Genomic DNA, 27,729 nt, shown 5'->3' with positions numbered 1-27,729 from the left:
TGTAGCTGGAATTTGTACAGAGGATGACTGTCTGCTATCTCATGTTGAGCGTTTTATAGGACAAAAATGAAGTGAAAATAGTTTAGGACCAACAGCATCTTGAAATAATTTGACTGACAACTTCCAGAAAGCCATTTTACTCCCAAATACCATTTCTATGGCCAAACTTCCAAAAGGATGCCAGAATGAACCCTATAAAAATAACTTTTGGAGGCGTTTAACCAGATCACACGTTGAACGGCAAACACAGCGATCCTGAGTAAAACGGCCACGGCTGAAGTGCCCTACGACGGAAAAAAAATCTACTTACAGTGGAGTCAGTCATTCTGTTCGCAGATGGTGCGAATTTAACGCCTCAACTAGAAAACGCTCTATTTTCTCTCCAAGCCTGGAGCTCCCAGTCCCAGGGCTCTCTGCCGGGCTGGGGGCTGCGGGGGCCATACCCAGCCCGGGAGCAATTAGTGGCACTTGTTAAGGACAAGCGAGGTCTCGGTGCAGTGTCTTAGGAGACGGGAACTGGTTTTTTGTTGGTTTTTTTTTTTTCCTAGATCGGCACAAACCCGCGGCCGGTTTGTCTGCAAAGCAAGGAGAACTGTCAGCCTGCGCCCACCGCCCTCTCTGGAGTCCCAGCGAGGGAGGGCTCTGGTGACGCCGCTCCAGATTTCCCCAAACAGCACATAACATTTGAGATTATTATTATTTTTTTTTTCTTTTTTAAAGGAGAGCAGGTACAAAAATAAAAGAAATCCATATACTCTGAAAATATACTGGAAACTGCCACCACAGATGAGGTACCATTTATCCCGACCCCTCCCACCCCCAAACTGCAAACATCAAAATATATATGTTTTTAAACAAAGGAAGAATATCTGGCTATTTAATCTCAGTTAAAATGACAGCACCCTTTGTTACACTTGATATTTCACACCATTAATTCTCTTTTGAAAAAAAACAAGATATCTAACTAACCTTGATTCCTTGCTTTTCTCCTCGTTCCTTAGTGCAGTAATTGTCCATCTCCATTTAAATAAATATAGCAGCTACAGCATCGGAAATGCGTGGCCCTCACAACGCCAGGAACTCGAGATCGTAATACAAAGAAGTATCGGCACTTTACGTAGATATTTGCAAAACCAAGAATAGAGATTAAAACATCCAAATACTCTTCACATGAAAACCAGGTAAAAAGCGAGCTCGGCCAGTGATTTGAGTCACTTCCCCAATGAAGTTGCTTTATTTTTTGGTGAAAGTAGCGAGCAAAAGAGCTTCTCAAATCCTAGCCACTGAGCTGGGCAGGATGAGAAGCACACGGTGCCTTTGAACGGAGCACTTGAAGACTTTTTAAAAAGGAATTTTCATCTAAATGCCAGAAATTGACAAGAAGCCTTTGTAAAATAGGTTTTTTTAAAAAAATCCTCCTTTTTAAAACAATTTTCTGTAAAAAGCCCAACCTGAACCTTTAATAAACAGAACTACAAGCTAGAGTGCTCTGGGAGAAAACAGCCAGTTCTCAGACCAAGGGAAGTCTTAGAGACCTGCTGGGCCGGCAGCCAGCCCCGCAGCAGCTCGCCCACGGCACCGGGGGGCAAGTGTGAGAGTGGCTGGGGCAACCTGGGCTCTGGGGTGGGGTGGGGGGTACTCTGGCACACACCAGGGCCACCCAGTCTCCCTCCACCACCCTCCCACCGGGCCCCCAAGCCACCAGCCAACCGCCCGCCCGCCGACTACTCCAGTGCGAGCTGAACTTTGCAAAGGCCGTCTTTTTATGCGATCTTCCTGGATATTGGGAGATAAAATAAGGACCTAGGCTGGCTGTTGGGCAAAGCTCTCTGAGACAGGGCTGTGAACAGCTCTAGGGACACGTCAACACAACAGACAAATGCGCAAAATACAGTACTTTGTTTTCTGGCAGAAAAAAAAGAACAGGGGAGACTCATGCCTGTTGAAGCAAAACGGGCTCAGATTTTAGGCTCAAAATACAGTATATTGGCAAAACAGCGGGTTTCATGAGAATGAGAGGAGAGAAGCTACTGATACCAAGCCCTGGTTTTCATGTGGAGAGCAGGCGGAGTCCGGAAGGGCTGGGATAACAGCAATGCCCATACAAACGATCTGCAGTATATATACTATGAACCAGTGCAAATAAAAACAGTCAAAAATGCAGTTCACGAGTTTACAAAGTGCAAAACTCCCCAGTCCCCTCACTGAATAAACGCTCAGCTCTGACATCTTAAATATTGTTTTACCTTTAAAAGTGGAATGAAAGAGTCCCGTTAATTTGTTTCACATTTCAATGATTTAACATGTTAGAACTATCCCAGCCCTCTTTATTTGCAAAGTGAAATGAAGTTACCAGTAACTTAATTTTAAAAGGAAAGTCGTTATCAAAGAGGAAAAAAGCCTAAAAACTTTTATCAATTCCACACATTTTACTGATGTCAAATAGATTTAACTAAGCATGTAAAAACTTAGATCTTAATAAAAAACTCTTTCCATTTAATTCAAATATCCTCCACGGTTCAAAGCCAAAAATATGGCCAGTTCCTTTGTTAAATCAAAATACTGCAGTGACAAGTAAAGCTTGCAGAATTCTAGAAGCGGTTTTGTTATTTTTTGATTTAAAAAAGGAAAAAATTCAAGATTCCTTCTGACTATAAAACTTTCCTTTCAAAATTAAGGCTTTTACTTTGTCCTTTTAAAATCATGGAGGTGTCCATTCTCCCACAGCCAGTGGTACAAACACTGCTTCAGTACAGCTCAATGGACACGGTTTTCCTTTAGAACGCTTATTGCACTAAAAGATAGCAAAACAAGTTGTCAGTTTTTTTTTAAAAATAAACATGGTTACATTTCTAAAAAATAAAAGTTGATGTTGACCATATGTTCTGTAATAATTAAATTAAAGCATTATTATTACTCTAATAAATATAAAAGAAACAAAAGGAAGCTAAACTTCAAAAACACATACATATGAAATCACATTAAGGTGTGAGAGGCAGCAAGTAAACTAGCATTTTTCCAAAAAGACCTTAGCTCTAAAGTTTCAGTTCTGGTGTTTACTACAGGTCATCCCAGCAAACCCGGGACATCTGATCTCACGTGAAGCTTCCCCACATCGGCCTGGCCAGATAGAAAACTATTGAAACTTTTGGACTAGGTAAAACAGCAGCTTTAGGAAATTCACCGGGGAGCAAGAAGTTTGGGTCTCTACTGCCTGCACAGACACCACGAGCTTCGTTTGCTTTTTCAAAGGGAACTATTGGAGCCCAGAACTCCAAAGCTGTGAAGAAAGACACAAAGGCAGCAGTTGGCTAAATTATGTTCAAATTATTGGATTAGTGTGCAAAACATCTTTCCCCCCCTCAATTTTTTCTAGCTAGTGCTGTACATTCAAATGGACTTGGATATGTTCACATTCGAATGCTTGATGGCAACACTGGGAGAAAGATTCCTCAATGCAGTGGGGTAAAAAACTTAATTATTATTTTTTTTTTTGCACACTTCTGTCCCCCAAACAATCATTGTGATTGTTCCTATCAAGGTGGTTTGCTTTTTTTTTTAAAATTACACCACTGATTTTTTTTATTTTATTATTATTATTTTTTTGCAAAGATAGTTGTGCTGCCGAGCAACTTGAGGTAAAGGCATAAGAGGGTTAAACTACGAGAAATTAAAAAAAAAATAAAATAAAATGATGGCGGTGCTTCCTACAGGAGCCCGCGCCAAAAAAGCAGTTGGCTGGTTTCATATTGCATAATAGTGCTGTGTTCCTCGATGAAGTAAACAATCTTCCTTGTGTCAATTTAAGGGTTTGCCTCTCGCCCTGCGCAGCATGATGGGAGGCGCACCCCATAAACCAACCCACCGGAAACATACATTGTATGTGGCTTAATTTTTCAGTTCTTCCTTGCAGTGAGTATGCTCCCGTTTTATTGACTTAAGCGAAGTACATCGTGCGTAAGGTGTCTTGGTGAATTTGTACAGCCTTCGCCAGGGCCTGCGGGTCTCTCCCGTTGCTCTGTCCTGAAACATGGCTTCCTTCAGCACTGCAACAGAGTGAGACACACACAAATGGGGCTGAAAATCAAATCAATTGGGATCAAAAAGCTGCCTCCGCATCTCTTCAACGTTTTGGAGATAGAACCGGACACCAGGAAAAATCTACTTGTCTATTCACCCAGCAATCTCAAATCCCTTTACCTTGGCTGCTCAGTTTGTGCACCTAAAAATAAGCCCATTACAAATAAAAGGATGGCTTGAAGGTTATAAAATACTTCCGACGTACAAAGCAGAGTCAGATAAGTGGAAGGCACTTAACATTTGCTTCCTTCATGACTACTCCTAATTCTAAAGCAAAAAACTGAATGCGTGGCTTGATTCCCTCTGACCACGTCAAAGTAATAACCAAATACTTTACTAAACTTAATTCTTTTAATCTGTGCATTATTCAGCAGAATCCACCAACCTGCTCTTGTCTGGTACTGAGCACAGCTGTCAGGAATGATTGTCTTAAGACTGATCCCAGAGGTAACAAATTAACAGCAAAACGAGCGGTAATTATCTATGATCAGATGGCTTTGTGCCTGACAATGGAGCACAGAGCAAGGGGGACAGTTTTCATTTACCTGTCATGTTCTTTGTCCACAAGATGGTACCGTGCTCTGAACGCTACCAGGTGAGCGTAATACGCTGGTGCAGGGATAGAGACGGATCGCGTACAGCGCACGTAGGTGTGGCAGAGCTGGTACGTCAGCAGCTGGAGCTCATCTGCAGTAAAACAGTTATCATCCCACAAAACATGATAGTGTGAGGGGCGGCTGGTACCCTACGAGAAAGGGAACATCAATTCACTCATCTGGCTTTTCCATACAATCAAGTCAGATTTTTAAGTTCAGAAAGGACCAGACTAGATAGTCTGAACTCCTATGTAACAGCAGCCAAAGAAAATTCAGTCTATGTCAGCCTTACAAGTATTTGAAGATGAATAAGTAGTCTAACAATTTTCATGATTATGTTTCTCTAATTATTCTTGCTTGGAAAAAACCCCACGTGCCTTCTAGATAACTCTCAACAATCAAAACCCGCTCCCAACATGACTAAACCACTACCTCTTAACTACCCTCAATTAAAAATGTTTCTCACCAAGACACATTTCCCAGAGAAATAACTGCTGCTTTTAACTCTTCCCAATTCCTTACCATCCAAACTTAAAATAGGAACTCTAAAAACAGCTCCCTTGTTTCAGAAGTTACCTACAGAGTCCTACACCAGAACAAACACCACCTTCCCTCCCCACAACCTCCTCTTCCCTGCAGGCTCAGGAGCTGCGTTGCTCTCTGACATTATGCTCAAGCAGATTTTTACACGTCACTGGTGCCAAGGTTCCCCCCAGATACACACTTTCACCGTCAGTACTTTAACATTTTTCATCGATCACTAACAAGCACTGAACTCTGAGCACAGTTCTTAGGAGCTCTTACAAGTTCTCGGTTAAAGCACTGACTTGCGCTTACTTTGAAAGACACTATTTTGGAGCAAACACTCCTCTTCCCTCCTGCTCCCCCCAGGAAAGGTGTGATGCACAAGAGTCAAATCCTACACTGTCACTGAATAAGGTCAATAGTCGTGTTTTAGCCAGGCTAGAAGTCTCTCTTTTTAAAAAATATACATATTTAAAGTACCAATTTAGTTGCGACTTCTTTGTGGCTTGCCACATTAAAACTAAGGAGATGCAACTACATCTGGTATTTCTCCTTCAGCCTGTATTACTTTTTTTCCAAGGGGCCAAAACCCGCCGTGCCCAGACCCAGCACGGAGACAGACGGGCGAGTGCAGAAAAGCAGCGGAAGTTTTGAACTCCTGAATAAAAACCACTGCAATGATTCAAAACTGCCCACCCAACCTAAACAAATCTTACGACAACATGGCCAGACTCACTTGATAAAGATTTAATGATTTAAGTTTTTTTCCATTTTTAAGCAATATCCTGATAAAATTTTTGTCATGAAGTTGACTCTCCCCTGTACTGCTGGCAACACCACCACATCCTGGGGTTCCATTTCCACAGCCTGTAACTCACTACTGGGCAATCAGTCAGCAAACAACCAAACATTGCCCTCAGTCTTTCAAACTGTTCTCATCTGAAAACTTGTTTCAATGTTAATTTCACTGTGGCTATAAATCATAAAAGTAGCAAGTTCTATTTTCAGAAATAACAAAGGTACCTCTTTAAAATAAACTCTAAAAAGCATCACTTACCACCAGTGCAAGTTTTAAAGGCGCAGCAGACACCACCTCTTAAGCAAATACTACTATTCCCACAATAATGTGGTATCTCACATAAAACTGATCTAAATGACATTTTCCTACTAAATAACTTTGCAAACACAAGTGTCACAAAAAGGGAGAAAACAACAAGTTCTAAATTCACTTTTACTTACAGAGACACAATCGTACCTGTATTCCAGCATGGCTACAGAGGTAAAAATCAAACTCGTAGGGGTGTGTAATGTCTGTATCTACAGTCGTTCCTGCTGGAATATTGCCGCTTCGTCCGACCTGGAGAAAAGGTTTTGTTAAGAAGTGCAGGTAACAACTGTTTATACATCTCAACTGTAATTAAAAATACAAGTTTCTATTTGACACATGCAAGGTTTCAGCAAAGGAAGAGCCTCAGGGCTGTTTGGAATGTGTCAATCCGGCAGCCTGGGCCATTCCACACGGACATGGCACGACTCGGCCATCACAATGCCGACCGCTGCACCTACAGCGCTTCAGAGCTTCCCATCTCAGAGTCAGAAGAGTTGCACACACATTTTTATTTAGAATTGTCAGCTTGAGCTGGAACTGACTCACTCAGAAGAATGGAAAAGTCAAGGGTTCCACCATTTTGTATTTTCTTCTATTAGAATTGCTGCAGACTCAGTCCGAGTTAGTTACACAGATATTAGCGATAGCTCACTGGCAAGGACTAGCCAAAGACTGATAGGGATTACTATTCACTATGCTTAAGGCAAACCAATTTTCAATTTAGGGCCACATTTTGTGCTTATCAACTCAATATCTGGATGCAAAGGCAACCAGACAGACAGAGCAGCCCACGCCAATCTCTTCTCCAGCAGCGTAAGTGCTTGATATCGAGCTTTTCACATAAGGCTACTACGAGAGCGGGCAACGATTACCCTTTCTGTTCTGTCAGCACAGAACAACCGCGTATGATGTCGCTTCTGCACCACAATGTAGGTTATTCCAGGCTGGTAATCCTTCTCCAAACTGATGCAGGCTTCTCTAATGGCTAGCAGTTCATAATACAAAACCTACAAGTACAAGAACAGGATAGTTTAGGTTTTCCTTCCATTGTATTCTACGCACCACCTAATAAACGGTTTGGAGTTAACGCTAAGTGCAACTCTGCCACACAATTAGTAATCTTAGGAAGTACTTAGAAATAGATTGTTTCCCAAGTTTAAGACCTCTCCTTCCCAGACAGGAAAGAAGTTGCAACTTTTCTTACACAACATGCTTAAGAAATTCTCTCCTTCAAAGTCTCAACTATTTTGTGGTACCTTGGGGTCAATGTAAGCGACTCCAACAGCAGAGCTACTCACACACAAGAACTGGAGCTGGTCTGTAATAGCACAGTCCAAGAAACCCACAACCCAACCAACCTGTCGAAACTGTCCTTCGGAGACCCCATCCCTGTAGAAGATGATGCGTGTGGGCTTGAACCGCGTTGACTTGTAGAACTGGATGAGAAGCTCCCTCACCATGGAGGCGAGGTCCTGGATGATTTCCTGCCGGGGCCTCTGAACTCTCACCGTGGCACAGTACCGGCTCGGGTGAGCATCCATACTACCTACAACCTGCGGGGCAAGGGTACGTGAGCACAGGCTTTGAGATTAAACCTATTCAAAAAAAACTAAAACACAAAAAAAGCCCAGAAGAGCAATTTTCAAGTAAAAGATGCTTACACGAAAACAACCACCACAGTAACATTTTTAACTGGAATTTGTAGTAGGTGCAGGTTTAACACCTTTGAAAAGAGGTACAAAACTTGTCCCCCCAAGCACCCTGAAACACATCTGCGGAACTGGACTCTTCCCTCTGTTGACAGCACACTAACGTGTATTCTTATAATCCAGACAGACTGTTTTCTTTGAATTTTTCTCACCTTTTACACAGAGAAACCCTTCAGTTTACCTTAGTTACTTTAACCAAGGATGCAGTTGCTCTAACTGCAACCAATGCCAAGTAAAATACCAAGGGGACAAAATAGAAAATGACTGACCAAGCACCCAACAACCACCTCCATCTCCTGGGCTGTACCAACACAAAAGGCGAGAAGCATCAAAAACACTCCTGCCAAACCAGGCCTTTAACTACCTTTTTCTCCTTAAAGAATACAAAAATTTGATTAACTAACATCACAAAATTGCATTATTTCCTTCAGAATATTTCTGCAGAAATATTATTTAATATGACTACCATTTTCCCTTGATTTAAAAATTTAAAAGCTAAGAAAACAGTCTGAAGTATCAAGCAGTGTTTTTCTTTTAAAGACACGATTTTCAGTAATGTTGGATATGTGTACAAAGAACTGGCATAAGCCCTGAAAGACACTTGACATAGACATAGTCCATGAGTTGCATTTATTATTCTAACATTTACCTAAGATGAAAAACCAGCGCAGATTTAATCAAACTTACAGCAGCGATGGACGGCTTCTTTCCATCCCCAGCAGGAGGGTGAGTGACATCGGCTCCCAAAAAGATCACTGGCTGCTGGAACACAGAAGGTCTTCAAAAAGAAAAAAGTGCTAAGTCACACTTGTAGGTGAAGAGTCGGCACAAGGTTATTGCTCGATACGGGGTTTGGGGCTGTTTCAGCTCCGCTGCACAGAGAAGCCTTATCAGGTACTCGGGCCAGAGCTGAACAATGAAATCTTTGTACGCAAGACGCAAAATCTAAATCACTACAGCAGTCACTCCAAAATATGGCACAATCCTAGTGGAAAAAAGCCCTGGAGCTGCACCTGAACAGTACAGAGCGCTCCTTACAGAAAACTACTGCTCCACGGGCTGATTATCCCAGTGCCTGGAGGCAGCAAAGCCCCGCTTGGGTGCTGCAGCTACTGCTTCAGCCCTGGGCAGGACCACACCGGTTATTCTGCCTTACAGGGTTTAAGCAGCAGGATGGCGTCCCAGTGCCTTCAAAATATTCTCCCACATACTTTTGTTTTACATTTAAACTTCGCAGCTCTCAGGAAGACTCGGGAAGGAATTTTTAAGCTCTGCTCTCCCAAGGTTCTTCTGGCTTCTACCTTGCATTACACACATTTCCACTCAAGGAACAGACATGCTCTAGGTAAGGTCAGAGTCAACCAGGATTTCTAGTCTTCAGGACCAAAAGACTTGTGCTTCTCCAGAAAGATGGGAACACACATGGGCTGGACTTGTCAAGCCTTCTCACTGAAGGCATCAAAGCCATGGGAACCCCCCACGCAGAGCACAGAGAACAGCCAGGCAAAGAACAAGCGGGAGCTGAATGACCCAGCCTGTAACAGCCAGAGAAGGTTCCTCTGCCCTTACTAACAGCACACTGATAGCTTAACTGACTTACATTCCTCTGTGACGTGCTGTGTGCTCTTAAACCTGCAGAAGAATTCTGATTATATTAATATTTCAAAATCTCTAGATGTGTAGTTTCTCTTCAAACTTTCGATACTGATCTAACATTTGGAAAGGACTTTGGCTCAAGACCTAACTCGCAGGGCCAACCACCGCTCGGAGCCCACACTGGAAGAAATTTCATTCTGCCTCAAACATCACCTATTATCACCAGAAGAATATTTCAACTTAAAACTTGGCTGCATTCACATTTTGGGTGCTACATATCACACTTAACCACATCTGTTGAAACAAAACCCAAACCAGCCTCCACAAAGATTCTTACCGTTGATGAGGTACAAGGATGTTGTTGATTCCTCCCAGTTTAACATTAATCTTCAGGCACAGATTTGACAGGGTCTGTGGAGATGTTTTAATGACGTTCTTGACTTGAACACACTGTGTGGCCATTCCCAAGAGTGTATCTCCCACACGCTTCACCTCCGCTGAAAAGCAAACATTAGGATACAAGATTGGAAATTATTAGTATATTTTGATCTTAGCTTAAGTCACAATAATTTAAATGTACATACTCTGCAAAATAACTTCCAGCTTATCCGCATGCTCAGATCTGCTTCCAGTTCATTTTAACTTCAGACAAAACATTGGTTTCTAATATCTAAAGAATGGTGTGGAATTTTCTAACATGTGCTGGGCAGCACATTTCTCAGAACGCTACTTGACCAAACGGGTAAAGACAGAGGCGTTTCCTCACCATACACCGGGGTTTTCCCTGGCAGGATGACAATGATGAGCTGAAGCCCCGAATAGGTGTTCTTGAGGTGTCGAAACATGGGCTCCACGCTGTCCGCTCCCTGGGCGTATTTACAGAAACAGGGCTGGCCCTGGATGGGCATCCCCGCGTCTTTGGAGATCTTGCGCAGCTGGTCCGTAAAACCCCTAAAGATGAGAAGGTTTTTGAATTTTCACCGCACACAGCAACCGAAGCAGAAGGGCACAGAACTGTTACTCAAATGAAGACGCTTCCAAATAGCTTCTAAAGCAGCATTTAAAAACGTTCACTACATGGAGGCTGTAGAGCTTTTAAATACCATATGCCAGAACAGAAAAAAACCCCAACCAACAAGTTTAGACACCTTTAGTGCTTCATTCCAGATGCCAGGAGGAACGATATGCAAAGCAGCAATGTCACAGGACCAAACCCCACAGCACACCCAGGCACAGTGTTTTGACTGTAGCTTCCAGCAACGAAGCGAACCAGCCTGGATCCCCTCCCTAACATCTTAGATAATTAAAACCAGGTAAAACACTCGTTAGAAGTCCTATGCTCCTGTTTTCACTAAGATGGCTTCATTAAGAGAACAGTCCAAAGCCTGAACCACAACATGCCTTACTTCAGTATTTCTTCTCTGCACTGTCTCTGTGTTGCAAAGCAAGCTATGGCCCACATCTTGATCTCCACACCGGTGTGAAACTGCTTCCCGCGCATGTCCCACACTCCATGGCTTGGCGTCGCCACGGTTCGGTTCTGCAGAAACAAAAACCACCGCAGATATTCAAGCAATAGAAGAAAAAGAAAAAGCCTATGCTATTTACACAGTTCCAAGGTAACAAAACCCAGTTTACCATTCAAACTCTGATCTCTGCATTGCACAAAGAACTGAACTGACTGCAGCAGTCCCTGTGTGCGGCAAATCACGCTTCTGAAGAGAAATAAAAGGCAAAGTCTCACCCGCCCTCCGTACTGCAGCATGGGAGCCGGGAGCACGCGCCCCGTCACGTGGGCCATCTCGTCCCGCACTTTGAACTGGAACTCTTGAACAAATGGGTCCGCATCATAATTTGCACTTCTCACCTAGATGAAGAGTTTTTCCGTGTTACAGAAGTATCTAATTATAATTCACATTGCAAACAAAAGACTGACAGGAGCGCTGCAGAAGTGTTCTACAACAGTCCCCCTTGGCATTGAAAAAGGCTCAGATTTAACTGCTCAACACTATCAAGCTATCCCCAATGAAAACAATTAATATCATGAGATATATCAGCTGAGATTTTTTTGTTCCCCTAAGCACTCCAGTGCTCATTTGTAGTATGCTTATTTAAGAGTGTTTCATTTACTCACAGGATAGATCAAAAAGCATTCTCCTTTAGAGACAAGCACACACAAGATTAAACAAATTAATTCCTTTTATTACTGCACATTCATGTCTTCTGTATTTTCCAGAATTTTAATTTAAAATTTTTGGCTAACTCATCAGCTCAAATGCTACCATCTTCAAACTACGAACAGAACAAAGTGGGAAATTTTCAAGACGCAAGTCTTGAGACCAGTTCATGATTTTAAAAGTATTCGGTGGTACAAATGCATCCTATAATAACCAAAAAAAAAAAAAGTACAATGTTCAAACATCAACAGGAATCAAGGATAAGTACCTAGAACAGAAGTTTTCATCAGTTTGGGTACCAAAAACCCAAGTCCATTTCATGAATTTGTTTAAAACCCCTGAGGGCCCAACGCAGGGAACCGCTGAGACCCACGCAGTTCCAACACCTACTTGGAAGCAACTGTAAAGATTAGAACACAAGAGCCGATACTGCTGAGTGCTGGACTCATGCTGTTATTGCAAGCTATTTTAAACAAAGCCTATTAAAAAAAAAAAAAGTAGTTAAAATCTATTAAGGGGCTAGAAGGAAGGAATGAAAAGACTAGGCTGGTCACATGAGAAGTTTTTGCACTAATGTGGTCAAGTCCAGTGTCATTTAGTGAGCGGTATCACACTGAATGAAATTAAAGCACTAACCAATCTGCTAATTTCCTCTTGCCGATCTGGAGCAGATCTCGCCGTGGCCTTTATCATCGTCGAGGTCTGATTGTCCGTGAGCTTCTTGATACACCGCTGGCCAGCCACGATGTTACACACCTTAATAGAAGATCAGAAGCCTCAATAGGAGCTCTTAAATCCCGACACGCCGCACGTGCACAGGTCTGCGCGACCCCGACACGCCGCACGTGCACAGGTCTGCGCGACCCCGACACGCCGCACGTGCACAGGTCTGCGCGATCGCTACCAAACACATCCCAGTGGATTTAAGCAGCTGCATACTTCTTTCTCATAGTTCTAAACTTTAAAGCACTTTTTGAAATGGAGATAGTCTTCAGTGAAATAGAAGAATAACGCACATGTTATTCTTCTAACATGTTATTCTAACAAGGGAAACATGCTTTACTGCAAAGCGCGCTACTTCTTAACAGTTTGCAAAATGATACTGTCTACCAGTAACAAGCTGATTTATCCCCAGAACAAGGTCCTTACTTCTAAAGGCAGGTAGGTGTGTTTCTGTTCTTGTCCCACTTGTAGGCAAGGGAGATGAGGGTATTTCAGCTGGAGGTTGTATTTCTCTCGGAAATACTGTGCTACTGTTCTCTCCACAGTCTGGCCATTTTCCAACTGTAAAGGAAAGCTGAAAAGACATACATTTTAGTAAAACGTACAGACATCTCAGTTGTCAAGTATCAACAGCCCCAAAATTAATAAAAATTAGGTCCTGTTACACATTCAGCGTTAAGCTATCACGCACTTTATGCTGTGACAAAAAAGCATCTTACGTTTGATGACTTGCAGGCCTTCTCGTTACGTTACAAACACGGTACTTCCTTCTCATCGTTCCACAGTGAGTCACTTCTACCTTCAGACCTGCACAAAAGCACCAAAAACCTGGTGTCACAACTATACAGGAAAGGGCACAGGAGACACGAGGTTTCATGTAACAGCACATGTTCTAATCGCCCATCTCTAATGGTCAGCGGGAACAGCACAACATAAGGAATTCTTATTCTCTAAACTTCTTGCTTTCATTACAATTTAATTTCTGACTAATCAGGTATTATCCTCAAAACCAAATCATAATGCATAATATTTGATGTTCCATGTCATCTGAATTTCTTGTAGCAGTTTCATTTAACAGGCATGTGACTAATCTCAGACACAGACGGCTGTTTTCACCGTACTCTTTTGTTCTTACTCTCAATGCTGTACTCCTCTTAAAACTAGCAGCTCCAATATAATCGAAATTAAAAACCAGATTTCTGCCTTATTGTTCTTCCCCCCCCAGCTTTGTGTCCACACACAGCCTGTAATTTTCTTCAATTTCACTGACCGAGTTTAACTTTAGATTTTGAGCAGCTGAAGATCTCCTCCAAGCACCCAGCCTACACACCGGAGGCTCACCAGGCTTGACTCTCCACCCACAATAATACTGACGACAGCAACAACTGCAGCTTCAAGAGGCTTTCAGTGGCTATTTCTATTAACTGTGCACGCACTGTCTGTACAGAGAGCGCAGACTCAATGTCTGCTGGAAGTACTGGGCTTATCACCCCAGTGCCGCGCAGCATCGGTGCACTGTTATGTCTTTCCCAGCCCCAGAGAAGAAAAGGAGAGCCTGAGTACCCAAAGGAGCCAAGCTACAGTCTTTTGAGAAAGCAGCTGGGTGATGTGTCCTGTCGAGTCGTGTGTGGATTGTGGACCACAGACTGAACAACCCACATCAAATCAGGTCCCCAAATATCAGACAGCAGATGCCGTGTTTAGTTTACTAGAGACACAGACATCTCAAATATCAAGTGTGCTTCACCGATTCCTGACAACACTAATTGCAACGTTAACATCAGCATTACTTAGAGGATGGCAGAATCAAAAATAAACTACTGATCTGATAGAGCAATAAGACAAAATACAAAAAAGAAGCCACAAAGCACTGTGGCCGAGCAGAAGAGGGCTGTGAATAGAGAGATATCTGGAACCCATTCAGTGCTTTGTCATTAATCTGCTGTGACACCACAGAAGGCACCACCCTCCCACGGAGCTGCTCACACGCTGCCAATCCTTTAATGCAGGCTCTGTTTCACTGTACATGATCGCATCTTGGCTGGAGCTCCCAGATACTACAGCACTAAATCCAAACGCTGACAGCAAAGGTAACCTTTCGATATTTTCTGAGTAGAGAAACAAAGCAGCTGAGGCATCCGAGACCAAGCAGAGACAGAGACAGCTCCTCATTCCCCAGTTACCCAGCTTCCAGAACGAAGATGGATAGTTGATGTAAGGAGGAGGCATGTTAGCACTACTACAAAATAATTCCTTTAAGTTTTTTTCCACTAATGACTATTCTACAAACATATCAGTTTATGACTACAGTTCAAATTTACTTTTTTGCTGCCCAGTGTTTCAATTGTCTAATCTTGCACCAAGTAACACAAGCGGTTAAGAGTAGTGCTTTGAAGAGTTGAGCTCTTTCGAGGCTTCTCTCTCTGCAAATTACACTGGAATGAAAGGACACGGGAAAATGCAAAGCGAAGTAGCACATATGGAGAGAAACTACCCAAACCAGCAGCTTATGCAACTCCTTTGGAATGGAATTTGGCCTTCAGCTGCAAGTCAGCAAGTGGCACTTGTTTTTCCATAAGGCAATCAGTTATTAGAAGTCACGGCAGCGGCACACTTTCAAAGAATCAATGGTGTTTGCTTTGAAGTCAATTTTCACTTTGCCTCAGCATCTGAACAGTGGGAGACCCACGGCACGACACCACCACGGCCTCAGTGACCCTCACTCATAAAAGGTTAACTATCCAGCAAGGCAACAGCCACCTACCTCCATCCAGGCAATAACACACTTTCTCTTTCCCTCTTTAGGCCACTGGGAACGTAATACCTCACTTTTCATTTTTCCTTTCTGTAGACCTGCACTGCTTCCTTCAGGACTACAAACAGGGCACACTGCAGTTCTCTCGGCAGTTCCAGGGCCCTTCTGATACACACTGACCCAGAGGTTTCTGGTGAAAACAACTCCCTTAGAATTAGCTTGACTGTGTTACCTGGGACAGAACTGATATGTTTCTACTCACCCTTTATCTCTTTGGTGAATTTTACCCGATGAGAATCAGTCAGAGGTCTTGGTTGTTCATCAATATTATGAATGTCAAGAACTTCACACATAAATTGAATTACAGGTTGTGCTTTGTAGAAGGCAGTGGCAGAAACTACAAAGAGAAAAATAGTAAATGTAAAAAAAACCAGGTCAGAATTATGGTAAACAGTACATCAATGATTGCTTTTTAAAATTCCACATAACCCTCAAGCAGATGTTGTGCAGCACCCATTTTTAAGAACAGATTAGCAATCCTTGCAACAACTAAGTGGACAGAAGCCAGCGCAGGGCCCATGGTGACACATCAGCCTCCCGCACAGTCACCCTGCGACTACTTTGCATTTCAGGGTTTTGAAAGGGATTTTCCCCAGATAACATTTATTTCTAGAGAGCTGTAATGTCCCAGAGAGACATTCTCTTCCGACTCTGTATGGAGCTGCAAGCAGAGCCAGCATTAATAGCTCTCTACTGAAGACTTTTAACATGAAAAGCTAAGGCTATTCAGTATGCAATATCACTTTGTTAACGATACGATCTGCTCAATTACTGAAAGACTATTTGGTAGAAACACGAGCACTATTTGGACTATACACAAATTATGTGAGCGTAGTGGTGAGTGTAACCCTTCATCTACTAAAATCTCTTACTCTCCCTGCATACTAACGACACAATCCCTTTAAGTGACAAAATACTGGCTTTAAACAGCACAGTTGACTCATTCCATGGAAGGAAGACCATAAACAATCTGCTTAATGAAGTTACAAGCAATTAAAACATACCTTTCAGTAAGAAAGGCGAGGTGGCACTAGATATAGCTCAAACACAAGCAAACCACTCTGTACATTTAAAACTTTAAATAGCAACAATGGAAAAGAAATACTTGAGAAGCATTTTATTAGCTTTCCAGATCTCGTGTACCAAACTCGCCACATCCCTGCGCTAACACAATGAGACATTCTTCAGCCATGCGTCACGTCACAGGCTGCCAGCTCGGCGTGACGCACCGGGGCCAACCCCCGGGACGGCGAGGACTGAATGAACAGAGAGTGACACCCCCGCGGCCACAGTGACATGGGAACAGGCTTTGCAGGGCACCTCAAACAAGTTAAACAACTAAACCAAAATCAAGCCACGGGATTGGAACGGAATCTTCACAGCCTCAAACCACAACACACAGCGACTGCCCCATAAGCCGGAGCTTACGAAGTTCTGAAGTTTCTCGTTCATAGAAAGGACTGAAAAGTTTCTGCTGCAAGAGTCACTACTGTGCTTTCTAATGCTGGTGAGAAAAACCTGCTTCACAGAAAGGAACAGCGCAGTACATCATGAATTGGTGCAAATTAACTGTAATTCAGGTAGGACAAGAGCGTTATCTCAGTACCCAGCATGTAGAAACTAGTATTGGCTATTTCTCAGACAGGTAAGATTCTTACATTCATTTTCCAAACAATAACTACGCTGCGGCTGTTGTCTGAATGGCAATTTTATGAGACAAACCCATCCGAAGTCACATGAGTATCATCCCCAGTTTAGGTAAATCAGAACACCTGGACTTGCAAATTTTCATCACAAAGGCTCAGTATCACCTGCAGCATTTTATTATGCTCCGAGACAAAGACACTGAGCACAACCTGACAGAGCGCCTAACCCAGCGCAAGGGACAGACTATTTACCCTGGGTTTATACAGCATTTCAAACGCAGTGAGAACAGAATGTGAATTAGAGAAAACTTAAGGCAGCACCTGCGCCTCAAACGCTGCCGGTTTTCAATAGGGTTTAACAACTAAATAGACGTCGAGCGCTTACAGAGTCTGACACATGCACCAGTTGATCCCAGATGCATTCATGTGGGGCTTCATACAGCGGTGGCAAAGCAGGTCTGGTTTTGCATACGAAAGCCCAGCTCAATTAGCCCTATTCACTGAAGTGTTGGAGAGAGATTTTACAGAGTTTTCTTGGAAGTCTTGAACCCCACCTACTGCGTACGGCTGCATGGAGACACATCTTAGCAGTGTGCCTGTATTACTGGGGACGTGCCCATACAGAAAATACAGCAGGAAAACAAGCCATAATAGGCTTTTTCTTCCTATATAGCAATTTTAATTTTTTTTTTCTTTTTTTTACTATGACAGGTAAATTTTGGTAGAAACACTGATATGATGACAAATCCAGAGAAAAAGACTACGATCTCTACATAGCCTTTGCTGAACAGGTCTGGGCTGAACTGGCTGAACAGGGAGCCAATGTATGGATACGTACACACATTGTCACAATCTCCCTCTACTGTGATCGTTCCAGCTTCTGCAGCAGGCTGGCTTCCCAGGTAACAGTGTGTTTCTTTGTTTCAGTAGGAAAATTTTTGTTATTATCGTTATTCTTAACCCTGAATCCCAACTCACCATCGATATTGAGCATCATCTTCCACATGGCAGGTCGAACAGACTGATGGAACCCAAACCAGACCTCCCTACCCCCGCCCAAGGGGTGGTCGTAGCCTTCTGGAGCTGAGAAAAAGGAGCGGCCCACAGGGGTGTACCTAGGGAAAAACAGGACCACACGGTTATGCTGTTGCTTTCTGAACAAAAAAACTCTATAATGCAGATTATAACACACAGCAGCATTATTTTATTGAAATTCTGTGCCTAGAACCAAGTTTAAACAATACACTCAGAGTGGTGACATTCCCACTGCAGTGTTTCTAAATTTAGACAAAAGATTTACTAGTTTTAGCAATGCACAACCACTTTCAGTTTTTCAACAAATGAAGAACTAAGTTACTTACTCTTCCTGATCTTCCACTTCAAGAAAATATAATCTCCATCACAGCAGGTTCTGTACAACAGCACTGACCCTCAAATACCATTGCGCATGTTTAACTAAGGAACATCCGAACGGAATGCACACAGAGAAGCAATAGCTCCGGTGGGAACGAGGAACTAGAGAAACTAATGTTTCTCTCTCAGGTAGAAAACAGCTGCTGAGGAACCTCCATGCCTCCTCATGTTTGCGACGGACAGACATCAGGACAGAGGTTAACACCTTTCATGTTTCTTTGGGATCCAGGTAGCTGAGGAACTGGCTTCCATAAAACCACAAGTTTTTTGTTCTTTTTTTTTTTTTTAAGAGTCAGTTAGAGCCAATGGAAAAAAACCAGGTCAAAGCCAGCCCGCTGTCTAACACCAGCAATCAGACTTTAATAGTAACTTTCATTGACCAAATAAAGCAAAATTAATTTGGCCTTCTCTAATTTTTCAGGGTTTTGAGATAAAGAATAAGAGACTTTGTTAGGACAGGTATCTAGTCCTGATTGGGTATTTAAAACAGGAGAAGCACATTCCATTGATGGGTACATCAATGAATTAAAAAGAATCGTGCTTTTAGACAGTCAGCGCCATCAAGCGTGCAATACTTGGCTCAACTTGAGCAGAAGACACGAAAGAAGCGCTGTATCATACTATAACCTCTCAGTATTTCAATTAAGGCCTATTTTAAGTGTCTCCTGTTTCTTGATCTTTTCAAATAAATACATCACCTGCTCTGGAGTTTAAATGCCTGTAGAAATACACACTTCTACCCCATTAGTGCCAACCTTCCCAGTTCAGCCATTACCAGCTGTGCTTTTTCTTTGCACACTCGCTTTTTCTTTCCACCTGGGAAGAAAGAGGGGTGAAGGTCTCCCGGGGGGCCACTTCAGGCAAAGACAGAGTGCAGAAGACGGTGAACCTACTTCATGGAGGGCAGGTGTCGTAGCACCACATCGACGGCATGGACAGGGTTAGTGCTGATGGGTTTGTCTAGTTCCAGAGGCTCAGGCAAGGTTCTTCCTGTCAAAACTTCGTGCAGCAAGTGCCAGCTCACCCGGGAAACAAACTTTATGGACACTTTGAAGGGACGATCTTTTCCACCTTCTCCCGGTAACGTCACATCCAAATCCACCTGGATGGGGAGGAAAAACAATTTAAAAGCAGCTGTTTAACCTCTACTCCGGTAGCCTTGAGCTTTCGCTCCTTCCCATAACTGGGCCAGAGGCTCAAAACCTCAGATATTTAGGACACAGCACACTGATAAAAGTATATTATCACATGCACAAAATAAACAGAACTGGGTCCTCACCAAGCAGAAGAGGATCACGTAACTTTTTATCATCTTGAATCAGAAAACTCTTCATTCCAGAGAAATCGTGGTTTGTTTGTTTAACTAGTACTTCATCATAAGATAATGTATTACAGTCTGTCAAACTGAGTATTTAATAGATTTTGCTGTAGAAAGAGGGTACTAAATTCTAGGGGAGGTTCTAAATGCAACTATTTCGTGTACATTTACGTACATTGGAATTTGCAGAAAACACATTAGAAGAACCCGTTTCAGTACAGATACTGTAAGATACTCTCAGTTTTTTAGAACTCAGCAATATTAAAAGCTGGGCTTGTTTCTTTTTCTTTCCTACGCAGCTGTTACAAATACCTTTTTCCCCAGTTATCTTACCCCAGTAGTGGCCACAGGAAGCGGGTTGGCTGTATAGAGGCTTCTTTTCCCATCATAAACAGGTCTACGGTCCCCAAATATTGTCACTTTAAAATGCTGCACCATTGAGTCCACCACCTCCCTGGAAAAGTTGATAATTACATTGAGGATGTTTTCAGAGAAGTAGCAGACTGGAACTGGCTCCCACACACCCTGTGTTTTGCTGAAGTAGTTTCAACAAACATATTACTCAAGTGAATTATAGAACACCCACTGCTATTCCAAAAAGGTGCTTCACATACTGCAACGAAAATAATGGATAAATACTAAAGAATAAAATCACAATCAACGCAAATGCTCAAATCCTGGAAAATACTGTTACTGAAATAATTTCAGAAAGTCCTAGGAACGACTGAGGCCTTTGTATAACCTTTATTATGGAAAACAAGGACACACTTACCTTGGAAAAACCCACAAGCCAGTATTATGAAAAACTAACACAAACTCACAGAGGAAAGCTACGCCGGCTCGTGAAGCTGCGGTTAATTGTACTGTCTACCTGGTAACGTTCATCTGCTCTTCAATTAACAAGAGATTTGATTTCTGCCTACATTGTATATAAAAATGAGGTACCCTAACAAAAAAGCCTTAGCTTTAAGTCCGTAATAATCTGAGTTTTTACAACAAAATCAAGTAATAATGCTCAGATTTTAAGCTACATCGAGACTATATTTGCTTCAGTAGGTTCCTCTGTTGCTTAAAAACGTCAGTATCAGTATAATTTACGAGACAAATTTCACCTTCTTACCTGTTCACCCTCCGAGGACACTTATCTGGTTTGATATCCACCTCATAGAGGTAGACATCAATCTTTGGGATTTCAACTTGGAAGCAGTTGGCCAGCAGTTTAATGGGTTTGCCCATGGTGCCATAGCCAGGACGCCTGGGCACCATGAGCAGGGGCTGTGCCCCGACGGGTCCTGCCAAAGAGAAAACATTCCCCCGTTAGAAGATTAAGCACAGGGGCCAGGCTGCGTCGCAGAGGTACCGGTTGCTTACATTTCAGCGGTTTAAAAATACTGGTGTGTGCATTTGTGCACACACAGACTCGTGTCCCACCGAGACTCGCTAATGCCCTCCCTTCCCCGGTCTCAGGCGACTGCTTCCTCACCAACGAGTTTCAGCTCCTGTGATCAGCATGAATAAAACCAGGAGATTTTCCAAAGAAACAAAAAAAAAAAAAAAAAAAGTGTGCTTGTAACATTTTGCTACTGTGGGAAGCCTGTCTGCCACCAAACCTCAAAAAGTTTTACAAGTCTTTTCTGAACACCCTGCTAATAACAAAGTTGCCGCCGAATACAAAAATATGATCGCAGTTCCGGGCTGATGGATGTTGTTTGCGATAAACTCTTAATTTTATTTCCATTATTAGCTTAGTCTGGGAAGACAGATTATTCTTGAACTTTGCTAGCTGAACATGGATGAAGAGTAAAACCATTCCCTCCCACCTGTGCTAATAATGCCCATTGACCAGAAGAGGAAAGACTCAGATTCAGGATTGTAAAACTCTTGATCGCTGATACAGCAGAGAACACCCATCGCTGCTCGGAGAGACCACCAAAGTCCGCAACAAGAGACTGGTGCTTTGAAAGTCAGCTAAAAATGCCTGTCTAGGAATATATGTCATATTCTCATCTGTTTATCCATCTCATCACCTGGATGAGACTCCTCAGCTCAAGCCCTGGGTTACTCATGCCTTTACAAAGCCAAACACAGTAGTAAACACAGCCCACTCTCAAGAATTTCTACCGGTATTTCCACTTAAAACCACCTCTTTCCAGTCAAGAAACAACAACAAAACAAACATGCTCTGTAGCTGGAGTTTTAAAAAAAATTACTCATCGTACAAATGTCATGATTTACAGAGCTTTCGATTAAGTTCGTTAAAAGTTCTCCCCTCTCCTCCTACTCAGTGACGCAGACAGCAATTCCAGCCCACTCGTTTTCATAGCAGAGTTAAAATGTCAAGTGCTGGTAAAAACGTCTTATTTGCCTTTTGATTAATCTCCACCATTCCTGGAAAAAAATTAAATCACATTATCTTGAAGAAAACCATGTACCGAGAATAGGTGAACATCAAAGCTGAAGTTCCACTGTAACATTTGTCTGGCTCTACCCAGAAACCGACCAAAAATTCTGAGAGGGTTTGGCTTCCAGCCATGAGATAAAACAAAAACATAAACCAAGCAGCATCCTTTAAAACACCCTCACAGACTACACTTAAGCAAAACTTGTTCCAAGCATCTGTTCTCTTCAACTTTTTCTTTATTTTAATACTGTCACAGGAGTAAAAGCAGCTCTAAGATTTACTCCAGATAGATTTTCAGAATATAAGCATGTGCAAAAGTTAGTACTAAACATCTGAGCGACACAAATGACTCAAGAGATTATTTTAATATTACGAAGAGATAGATATCATAGTTTATATTTAGTTCATATCTGTGGGAAAAGCTAACAAAACTGCTGAAATAAAGATAATGTTAAAAAGCTTGTTATATTCAGTTTCTGAGTGAGGGTGCACCCAGAGCCCTGGCTCATGGAAGATGCTCTGCCCAAAGCCGAGCACACAAGGGGGGTCTCCAGCCTCCACACCCCCGACAACAGCGGGGAACAGACCGAGGAACTCCGGGGCTGTGAGAAAAAGGCTCCTTTGCCTCCCTGGTTCAGCGGCACCACACACAGCTCCTCGGGAAACAGCTCACCCTTCAGGAAATTAGAGCCCAGATTCTGGCAAATGGGAATTTGGCCAATTACCAGTTTGGCAAACAGAAGTGACCAACAGCTGGTCATCGTGCAGGTCCTACACACTATTCAGGAATAATTTTTAAGAGTCCAGCTGATTTTGCTACGATTGTGTGTGATACACATGTTCCCTTGGACAAGTTAACTTAAAAACAAGAGTGTGTTGTAACTCAATTCCGCTATCACTGTCCAAACACGCGAGCACCCCCTCAGAATATCCTGCTTTCAAAACACACCGAGTTGCCAGATCGCACGTTGTGAAAGTCTGTGTCACTGCCTTCAAACCTGTGACTCAAAACCCAATAAAACATAAATAAGAAGCGACTCTCCGAGGACAGCTCCTGCTCCCGTATCGTATCCGTGACTCAGCCTCATGCCTGAGCCCTGTGTCAAGCTCATGGAAATAAACACAACAACCAAAAATGCTAAAAGCAGTATTATTCTCAATAGCCCAGAAGGCTGTGAGTGGCAGACCCATTCCCTCGTGTTATTTAACCATTGCAAAACCAACGTCATTGGAGTTTCAGAAATCCTTGCGGAAGCCTCACCCCGCAGCGGATGGGGGGCTGGTTTCCCAGTGGCCCCAGAGAGATCTTCTAGAGAAGAAACTTGTGTTTAAAGAAACTATTACTCCTCTACCATTAGTCCATTTGGACTAGATGATCTTAAAGGTCCTTTCCAACCCAAACAATTCTATGATTCGGGCAGCAGATGTGTACACATGCCTAGTATGCTCTTATAAATCCAAAAAACCCATAAACCAAGTCTGTTTGGCACGTCAGAATCGCACCCAGCTCATAAACCCAGGTAAGGAACGTCCCCCAAATCAACAGTCCACTGATGTGTAACCCAGAACAATGAACACACAGATGGGAACTAAAACTGACGCTTCAGACAGATTCTTGGGAGGCTCTTCTACCGCGAGGGAGTACAGTTCAAGAAGACACAGGATCCGCCACTGAGTAACTTGGAGCTCCTGAATGTACGGTTCCTCATTAGGAAACATACAGGAAAAATCTGCAGAGAAAATATTTAACTAAGCATTTAAATCAGTAAGAACACAAGATAGAAAAAAAAATAAATATCTCTTCAGGACCTAAAGGTATATCCATTTATAAATTACCCTTCACAGCATTGCTGAGGTCATTATTTATGACCATCCTTCAGCTACGTGGGAAGACTTTTTTCTCCCAGGTGAACGCTCGTTAGACAAGTAGGAGCAAAAGCCCTTGCAATGGGCCTGCAAAAAGTCTGATTCTGAACCAGGAAAGCTCCATCCTCTCCGGTCACCAGCGGCGCAGGGACCGAGCTTTGCTCCCCAACACCGCCAGCAGTCGGTGTCTCGCACCCACCACGTCTCACGGGGACACCAGCGGGCAGCGGTGCCAGGCTGGGGACAGGCAACCCACGTCCCGGCACCACGAGAGACGGACGATGTTTAGAAGAGCTTTGCTGATATTTAATCCAGTATTTGAAGAAACCCCAAAAAGAGATGCAAATGGAATTGTCACTTTTAGAGGGTCTAATGAGGAAACCAACATTTCAAAACTTAAAAATAATTTTGCTGAAATGGAATAAGTGTATTATTTATGAAAAACGTTCTGAAGAAAAACCTCATACCGATACTACTTTTTTCAAAGAGCTAAAGTTTGGAGTGACATTAAAAATATGTGGACAAAGAAATCGGTTTCAAGTGCGATTATGTGGCTCCAACGAAGCATTTACTCCCACAGAACTTGAAAGCGGTGGGAATTTGCAGTATCCAGATCCACAGGTTGAAAATTCCCATTCAAGCCAGGTCGTATTCCAGACCAACATGGAAGTCCCTCTAAAGCTTTGAACGAGCCCTGAATCGGAACCTTTTCTCCTGGGGAGTTACAGCTGTTCTGGTGAGGACTAAGGGCCGCCCAGGCGGCGGTGCTCTCCCTGGCGCTGTGGCCGGCGGTACGGCACACATCTGGCCGGCATCCAAAGCCCGGGCTCCGCTCTACCTAGCAACCAAGGCAGCCCTCATCGCAACGGAGCCTGAGCAGAAAGAGCAGAAGCACAGAAACCTGCAAATACTTTCAACAAACCGCTTTACGGAAAACTGCAGCTTTTGGCACGCAGGAGAGCCTTACAGCATGAAGCAAAATACTGATTTCTAGCGAGGTGCTAATAGAAAATACAGATTTCCTTACGGACATCAGCACCAAGCTTCCAGCAAAAAAACTATCCTCTTTCCTGCTGTGGGCTTCAGCATTGTAAAACCAAATAATGCTAACAGATGATCACTTCGTAATTTTATTTGTGTTTTTTTATAAAAGAGTTCTAAATCTCTAATTGGATGGGTGACTGAGCAGCCTTAGAAACATGATAGAGGACTTCCCAGGTAAAATATGATTTAAGCTCTGGCTCAGTCACATACGGCAGATTTGTGTGATGGATCTATCCCAGGCTGAGGGGAACAGCTCTGCCTGGAGCAGGGAGAGGATGGAGGGGGGAAAAAAGATTCCCTTTCAGAGGGCCCCCGGCCTCTGCTTGGACTCAGAGGCCCAGCCTGTAGAGCTCAAAGAAAATCCTATCACTGCTGAAAAATAAATTAATTCTAGATTAAAAAAATAGATAGGGAAGATTCTATTTAAATGTTGGTTTCAATAATCGAGCTCCTTCCTTATGCCAGAAATCAGGAATTGCCTTATTTCCGTAGCTGCAGCCTCGCTGGGTGGCATTACATTATTTATGAGTAATGTAATCCACGTTTTCTAAACATTCCTACTCGCAATTTAGGCTTTTTTTTTTTTTTAAGGTTTCAGATAAGTCATGTTAGAACTCATCAAAAGCCAACGTTTCGATGCCATGCTCAGTGACAGCCAACTGCACAAGTAAGTACTAGTGCACTGACTTGTTCTGTCCTAACGAACTTCCAGAACACACAGTGAAGAGTTTTGGAAGCATTTACAAGGTAATAAATGCTTCTGAACCATTAAAAAAAAAATCTAACCATAAAGAACTTTAAGCTTAAAAAAGCAGCTTATGTGCACATTGTAAAGTTAATACCCAACTGCTCCAGAAGAGAGCAGGGAAACCCACAGACGCTCTTCCCTTGGAGGCACTGCCAGAGCCCAGGGGGTGAAGGGGCCCCGTCCCTCTCGCTGTGTGTGGATACACCCCCGCGTGCCACCCAAAGAAACCTTTACCAACATCTACTTGCACTTACACTAAAAAAAAAACCAAACCAAACCACTTTATAATAAAATACGCAATTCTTGATGCACTCACTTGTATTTTCCTGGTTTCATATTTACTGTTTTGAAAATGATGTAATTCCTCCCCCTTACCCACAAACTCCGAACTGCCGTTAGGGAGAGAGGGAAGGTGCCGTCCATCTACCTGCCATTGAGGTTCCACATTTAAGATGTAAGCAGTTCCCCTTGTTCCCATTTACTGTCTGAAAAATACCTAAGAGCAGAGCAGTAAGGTCTGAGACTCACAGTTATGTCACTCAATGTAGAACCACGCCACCAGGCAGCCCCTGCCAGAGTAAAATGCAGTTTTAAAATGTTTCTAATGCAGTTTTTTTAAATGCAGTTAATAAACAGAAGTTTTTTAAACATAATACTAAGACGTATGTTACATCCAAACAAGTTCTGCACGTGAATGAAATTGAAAGCAGCAACAAATTCATGACGAACGTCACCATTTTCAGAAAAATGCACTAGAGCACAAAGAAGTGAGAAACTGTGGCTGAAGAGCGTTAAGGACAAAACTGAGTCGTGTCCAACTCCGGCCTCTTCTGTAACTCAGAGGGAAATGCTTTGACGAGGGTTTGGTCAAACAGCCCAGTCTAACGAGAGAATTCCTTTGGTTATCAATTATCCCTGATCACTTGGCAAGTCCCCCTGCCTGCTGCCACGTCCCACCCCAATTCAGTACAAGTGTTAGGACCAAATCAGCTGAATTTTCAGGCTCTCTGGGAAGATGAGAACCCAGGGACGGCGCGGTGGCTCTCCCGGAGCTGCACACGGTGGGAGACTGCGCTTCGAGTAGCGTTTAAACACCTACCAGATGTGTCAAAAGACACATAAACCGTATATTCCTGTTATTTCTTTAATTTCTGTTGGAAATTAGCTGAATAAATATCTCAACATCTTTACCACTAAGGAAGTAAAGTTATGAGGATGAAAGAATTTGTAAAGTTCATCGTGTGAGTCAAACAGTTTCCACTGCAACTCCAGAGAGAGCTTCCACTGCAACCCCAGCACACGTGTTCAGGAACAGAGTAACTTTTGAAGGCACTTATGATTCATTCCCCTGCCCTCCTCTACCCCACCCACAAAAACGTAACTTTTAATAGTTCTCCCAAATCACTGCTCTTTACGCAGGAAGAGAAAAGCAAATTCGCAGAATCTCATCTGCCCAAAGTTTGTCTAGAAAAGCAAAAAGAGGATGGGAGATGTCTGTGGTGCTTCATTAAGAACAGACTATACTAGAGCCAAGAAATCCCAACTTGACACCTACCACAAAACGCTGTGAACTCTGAAGGGACAATTTATGAAAGGGAAATGAAGACACACACAGAGAGCAGTCCAACCCAACTCAGTTACACCACAGAGCACCCTCAGTTCCTTGGCAACACCGTTCCAACACACCTGCCTTTGGGAAGTTTCCTTAACGCTCTCCCGGTGTGACGGATGACACTGAATTCCATCCTTTACTAAATGCTGCTTTTCCCTTGCTTCACCACCTCCGATGTCCTGGCACGAGCTTCCACCCCCCGTTACCCCAGCTACACTCACAATCCCATCTCTGTTCCCCCACTTTATGTCACAGACTTTGCTTATTCTGTCCCGTATTTTCCCTTCACACACAGAACAGGAAACACATCTCACTGTCCTTCTCCCTTTTACGACTGAACTTTAACCCTTAT

At 43.0% G+C, this 27,729-nt stretch overlaps 1 protein-coding gene across 1 annotated transcript in view; it reads right to left on the bottom strand.

The window, feature by feature from the left end:
* Positions 1–716: 716 nt before the first annotated feature.
* LOC141474347 (protein argonaute-3) overlaps positions 717–27,729 on the bottom strand; it is a 28,345-nt gene continuing 1,332 nt past the window's right edge. Inside the window, exons 2-19 of the mRNA XM_074162204.1 lie at positions 20,827–20,998; positions 20,040–20,160; positions 19,282–19,490; positions 17,954–18,090; positions 15,532–15,666; positions 13,234–13,321; positions 12,941–13,088; positions 12,428–12,547; positions 11,359–11,481; positions 11,021–11,154; positions 10,381–10,565; positions 9,952–10,111; positions 8,706–8,796; positions 7,668–7,862; positions 7,182–7,316; positions 6,457–6,558; positions 4,626–4,825; positions 717–4,046 (exon numbers count right to left, since the gene is read on the bottom strand). Coding sequence (XP_074018305.1) covers positions 3,938–4,046; positions 4,626–4,825; positions 6,457–6,558; positions 7,182–7,316; positions 7,668–7,862; positions 8,706–8,796; positions 9,952–10,111; positions 10,381–10,565; positions 11,021–11,154; positions 11,359–11,481; positions 12,428–12,547; positions 12,941–13,088; positions 13,234–13,321; positions 15,532–15,666; positions 17,954–18,090; positions 19,282–19,490; positions 20,040–20,160; positions 20,827–20,998 — 2,564 coding nt within the window. The 3' untranslated portion in view covers positions 717–3,937. The remainder of the gene's footprint in view (positions 4,047–4,625; positions 4,826–6,456; positions 6,559–7,181; positions 7,317–7,667; positions 7,863–8,705; positions 8,797–9,951; positions 10,112–10,380; positions 10,566–11,020; positions 11,155–11,358; positions 11,482–12,427; positions 12,548–12,940; positions 13,089–13,233; positions 13,322–15,531; positions 15,667–17,953; positions 18,091–19,281; positions 19,491–20,039; positions 20,161–20,826; positions 20,999–27,729) is intronic.

Source organism: Numenius arquata, chromosome 21 (assembly GCF_964106895.1).
Source record: "Numenius arquata chromosome 21, bNumArq3.hap1.1, whole genome shotgun sequence".
Lineage (NCBI taxonomy): Eukaryota > Metazoa > Chordata > Aves > Charadriiformes > Scolopacidae > Numenius > Numenius arquata.
This window is presented reverse-complemented; position numbering and strand designations above follow the sequence as displayed.